Genomic DNA, 5,795 nt, shown 5'->3' on the forward strand with positions numbered 1-5,795 from the left:
AATACAGTGTTTCCCAACCATTGTTCCTCCAGCTAATGCTTGCAAAACTACAACTACCTGCATTCTAATAGTTAAAGTTTTGCAAAAGCTGGAGAGACACTGGCTGGGAAACAGTGATGTAATGTTTTGAAAAAAAAACATTCATTTATTTTTTCTTTATCTATTTGTTTATTTTTTTTTACTTGTTTGTTTCTTTATTATGAGAGGATGGAAAAAAAACTGCAAAAACACAACAATTAAATTTAGCTTTTTGGGTTTTGCTTTTATGATGTTTAATGTGTAGTAAATAAAATTTGGTATTGTACCTTTTTTTTGCCCTTCTTTTATGTTTTACTACTGCATTTGTTTATTTATTTAGTATTATTATTATTATTATTATTAATTGTATTATCATTAATATTATTATTAGAATAATAATTATTATTATTATCATTATTATTATCGTTAATGTTTATTTTTTTAATAGATTTTTCTCTAATGAAGAGGTGTCAGAGCTCTTTTGTTTTTTTGTTTGGGACTTTTTTGTACATTTTTGTTTATTACCATTTTGGGGATTTTTTTTATTGCATATTTTTGGTGGTTAACAAAAACAGCTTTATGTGATTTACATAAAGTGGCAATTTTTTATTATGCAGTGTTACTATTTTTTCATCTTCAGGCCCAATTGTAATTTGTAACGACATCTTTAATTTTACTATAAAATGTACGGCCCAACCAAAAAATATTTATTGACTAAAAAAATAAATAAATAAATAAAAATAAAACCCTATTATTATTATTATTATTTTTACACAGTGCACTTTATGGTAAAAAAAATAATAAAAATAATGATGTAGGCCAATACAATTATAATGATATCAAATTTATATAGGTTTTGTATTATTTTACTTCTTTAAAAAAAAAATTTAACTTTTTTCTTCTTTTAACAAAATAATTAAACGCTTAAAATCATTGTAATCTGTCCCCTAGAACATTTCTATGTTATAATTATTTTTTATATACAAATCTTAATCCTTCCAGTACTTATCAGCTGCTGTATGCTCCACATGAAGTTGTGTAGCTCTTTCCAGTCTGACCACAGTGCTCTCTGCTGGCACCTATGTCTGGAATTCCGAAGAGAAGCCTTCTTTTTCTGCTAACAGTGTCATAATGGGCAGGGGGCTGACTGATACCCTCTGTGTCTGCGTTTTGGGGTGCCCACCTCCTTAATAGAGTGGCTGGTCTCTATGCTACTAAGGTGCAGGGCATGGGGAAGTCAAAGTAACAAACACAGTATGGAAGTCAGGGATAAAGGTCAGAGAACAACAGGCTTAACCAACAACAGAACAGCAATAGAACAACAAACAGGGAATGCGCAAACAAATGTTTGGGTTAAAGGGGTACTTCGGGGAATTTTTTTTTTTGTAAATTACTTCTATTAAACAATCTTAATCCTTCCTGTACTGATCAGCTGTTGTATGCTCCACGGGAAGTTCTTTTCTTTTTGAATTTATTTTCTGTCTAACCACAGTGCTCTCTGCTGACACCTCTGTCCATATCAGGAACTGTCCAGAACATATACCTACCTAATGGGGGAAGTATCTGTCACGATGCCGGCTGGCAGGAGGTGGATCCTCTGTGCCAGAGAGGGATTGGCGTGGACCGTGCTAGTGGACCGGTTCTAAGTCACTACTGGTTTTCACCAGAGCCCGTCGCAAAGCGGGATGGTCTTGCTGCGGCGGTAGTGACCAGGTCGTATCCACTAGCAACGGCTCAACCTCTCTGGCTGCTGAAGATAGGCGCGGTACAAGGGAGTAGACAGAAGCAAGGTCGGACGTAGCAGAAGGTCGGGGCAGGCAGCAAGGATCGTAGTCAGGGGCAACGGCAGGAGGTCTGGAACACAGGCTAGGAATACACAATGGAACGCTTTCACTGGCACAATGGCAACAAGATCCGGCGAGGGAGTGCAGGGGAAGTGAGGTATAAATAGGGAGTGCACAGGTGAACACACTAATTGGAACCACTGCGCCAATCAGCGGCGCAGTGGCCCTTTAAATCGCAGAGACCCGGCGCGCGCGCGCCCTAGGGAGCGGGGCCGCGCGCGCCGGGACAGGACAGACGGAGAGCGAGTCAGGTACGGGAGCCGGGGTGCGCATCGCGAGCGGGCGCCACCCGCATCGCGAATCGCATCCCGGCTGGAGACGGTATCGCAGCGCACCGGATCAGTGGAGCTGACCGGAGCGCTGCGGTAGCGAGAGTGAAGCGAGCGCTCCGGGGAGGAGCGGGGACCCGGAGCGCTCGGCGTAACAGTATCTGCTATGGGAGCCATACTTAATGCAAAACCTATTTACCCAATGGGGATATAAGCAGAGGATTATTATTATTTGGGGGATTATAGATGGGGAGATTGTTTAGAGGTGGGATGAGTTGGAAAAGTTATGAGCCTAAGATGTGTTTCTGGCACATTGTGCAGATATGTCATGGCTGGAAGAAGTCGGCATGGTGGTTTGCAGAAGAAAAAGGAAAGAGTATGACTCCAAAAATATGCCACTGAGTCACTGCTGGTATCTACTGCCATATGTTTACTGTATGGGGAAATATTAGTCTAGGTGGGGAGGCAAAGTAATATTGGTTGAGATGGGGCCCTAGATTCAAAATCCCAAGGGATTCTAGATACGCCCCTGCACTCCATTATTCTATTCTTGTGGAAACCTTTGGCTCACAGCCTTCATCGAAGATGTCAGTCTCTAATATTCTCAGCTTCTTACCTATTTTCCAGATAATTCCCACCTATGGCCAATCAGTCGGATGCTATGTTTGTGCTGGTTGGATTCCCGGGGTTACCTGAGATGTACCATACTGCGGTTTCTTGTGTATTGTTTCTGGTGTACGTCATTGCCGTATCAGCTAATGGCACCGTCATTCTTCTGGTTACATGGAAGGAACATCTCCATCAGCCTATGTACATCATCATCGCCAACCTGGCTTTCTCAGACATGTTATTTGATACCATAACTTTACCCAAAATAATAGCCAAATACTGGTTTGGTGCTGGAACCATAACATTCTATGCCTGCATGTTCCAGCTCTTCTGTGTGCACTACTTGGGGACTTTTGATTCATTGATCATCATGTTCATGTCACTCGATCGCTATGTGGCCATCAGCCGGCCCCTGAGGTACTCCTCCATCATGACTACGAGACGCACCATCATCATCTGCATGTTCCTTTGGGTTACTTCATCTGTATTCTCCATGATCAATGCCATCTGGAGCGCTCAGTTTCCATATTGTGGCTCAAGAAAAGTTAACAATTGTTTCTGTGTAAACACGGCGATCTTGGGTCTAGCCTGCGGTGACAACTCTGTGCTCAGAGAAACGGCATACTACACTGGCATGGTGGCTCTCTTAGGTCCATTGCTTTTAATTATTATATCCTACATCCTCATCTTTGTCAAAGCGCACACAGTGTTGAGGGACACGAATGGAAGGAAAGCGTTCTCCACGTGTGTCACTCATCTGTTTATCATTGCTATGTATTACGGCCCTCGGGAGTTTGTCTACATAACCTACCAGCTCAGATATGCACTCAGCCTAGACGTCAGCGTCTTGCTTCTCTGCCTCTATACGTTTCTCCCCCACGTTCTTAACCCAATCATCTATTGTCTAAGGACTCAAGAAATCCGGCAGTTGATAAGACGGGAGCTGAGAAGGAAGTTTGGGTTAAATATCGAGACGGGTGGTGGGTTACACAGCTAAACTATGATCTATAGGAACATAAGAAAATTATAATAGTAGTAAAAGAAAAAAATGTATATATCCTGTTTTTACCTTATTTTTACCAGTGATGGTAACTCCAATGGTAAATTTGGATATGGGGGTCCTAAGTTATCATTGGTGCACAGTGATTGTATATGTTGTTGACCGAATTTAATCATTTATTTTTCCTTGCCTTCTATCTATAATGCTTTGATTTTTTCATAAAAATGTATATTGGCAACCTTTATTTTACCATGTAGTATATTGTGAAACCAAGAAAGTGGAGTGAAATCTGAAAAGAAAATCTATATTGTGCAATTGTTCACTATGTATTAAAATAAGGATAATACTGATCTATGTTTTTAATGTTTTACTACTTCTAAAATTGTAATAAATAAAAATAACTTTCCCCATTCTTTTTTAATCAAAATGTAGGGAAACACAATAGTACATGAGGCCCAGGATGTCAATCTCTCCTGTGTGCCTGTGGAAAATATCCTTAAGCCAAAAGTGATAGAAGCTGTACAAGTTCCTCTCTGACACGACTGGACTCTTTGTAGGCTTCTGGCCAAAGCCACCTTAAAGGGATACTCCCACTCTAGACATCTTATCCCCTATCCAAAGACATCTTATCCCCTAGACATCTTATCCCCTATCCAGGACTCCGCCCCCGTGTGACGCTACGCCCGTCCCCTCAATGCAAGTCTATGGGAGGGGACGTCACGCCCCCTCCCATAGACTTGCATTGAGGGGACGGGAGTGATGTCACACGGGGGCAGAGTCCTGACGTCATAGACGTCAGTTCCCATAGTCGCGACTCAGACCCCCCAGCGGATCCGGTGGGTGCCGCATGCAATAATGCGGGGGTCCCCAGCGGCGGGACCCCCACGATCAGACATCTTATCCCCTATCCTTTGGATAGGGGATAAGATGTCTAGGGTGGGAGTACCCCTTTAATACCAACCGGCCATTCATTCCATAAAAGAACTTTCTCCTGAATTCCCCATAACTCACACAGCTTCTCCTGGATAAGATACGTGCTTCCTGGAACACCGCACATACCATCACGGGTACACTAGCACCCAGACAAATACACCATAGTGTACCCCGGGGTTAAGGACAAGGATGAAAGGGTGTGACTATATTGTAATGGCACAGAGCGGGCTTACCTATACTGTGAGGGCACAGAGCGGGCCTACCTATACTGTGAGGGCACAGAGCGGGCCAATCGATACTATGGGGAAACAGAGTGGGCCTAATTATACTGTGTGGGCACATAGCCAGCCTACCTATACTGTGGGGACACAGAGGGAGTGTGACTATACTGTGTAAACAAAGAGGGGGTGTGATTACACAGAGGGGTTATGACTATACTCTGGCGACACAGAGGGGGTGGGAGTTTACTGTGGGAACATGGAGTGTGACTATACTGTAAAGACATAGAGTGGGCCTAGCTATACTGTGAGGTGCAGAGCGGGCCTACCTATATTGTGAGAGCACCGAGCGGGCCTACCTATACTGTGAGGCCACAGAGCAGGCCTACCTATACTGTGAGGCACAGAGCGGGCCTACCTATACTGTGTAGACACAGAGGGGGTGTGACCTTACTGTGAGGGCACAAAGGGGATGTGACTAAACTGTGAGGGCACAGAACGGGCCTATCTATACTGTGAGAGCTCAGAGCGGGTCTACCTATACTGTGAAAGCTCAGAGCGGGCCTACCTATACTATGTGAGCACAGAGCGGGCCTACCTGTAGTGTGAGACTCAGAGTGGGCCTACCTATACTGTGAGGGCACAGGGCAGGCCTACCAATACTGTGAGGTGCAGAGTGGGCCTACCTATATTGTGTGAGCACAGAGCGGGCCTGCCTATACTGTGAGAGCACAGAGCGGGCCTACCTATACTGTGAGGGCACAGAGCAGGCCTACCTATACTGGGAGGCGCAGAGCGGGCCTACCTATACTGTGAGGGCACAGAGGGAGTGTGACTATACAGTGTAAACAAAGAGGGGGTGTGATTACACAGAGGGGTTATGACTAGAGATGAGCGAACTTTT

At 43.9% G+C, this 5,795-nt stretch overlaps 1 protein-coding gene across 1 annotated transcript; it reads left to right on the forward strand.

The window, feature by feature from the left end:
• Nucleotides 1-2,771: 2,771 nt before the first annotated feature.
• LOC130356641 (olfactory receptor 10G8-like) lies at nucleotides 2,772-3,737 on the forward strand. The gene has a single exon (XM_056558434.1). It carries the CDS (start codon nucleotides 2,772-2,774, stop codon nucleotides 3,735-3,737), a length of 966 nt encoding a protein of 321 aa, XP_056414409.1.
• The last annotated feature ends 2,058 nt before the right edge of the window (nucleotides 3,738-5,795 follow it).

The sequence above is a fragment of the Hyla sarda genome, chromosome 2 (genome assembly GCF_029499605.1).
Source record: "Hyla sarda isolate aHylSar1 chromosome 2, aHylSar1.hap1, whole genome shotgun sequence".
In the NCBI taxonomy this organism is placed as follows: Eukaryota; Metazoa; Chordata; class Amphibia; order Anura; family Hylidae; genus Hyla; species Hyla sarda.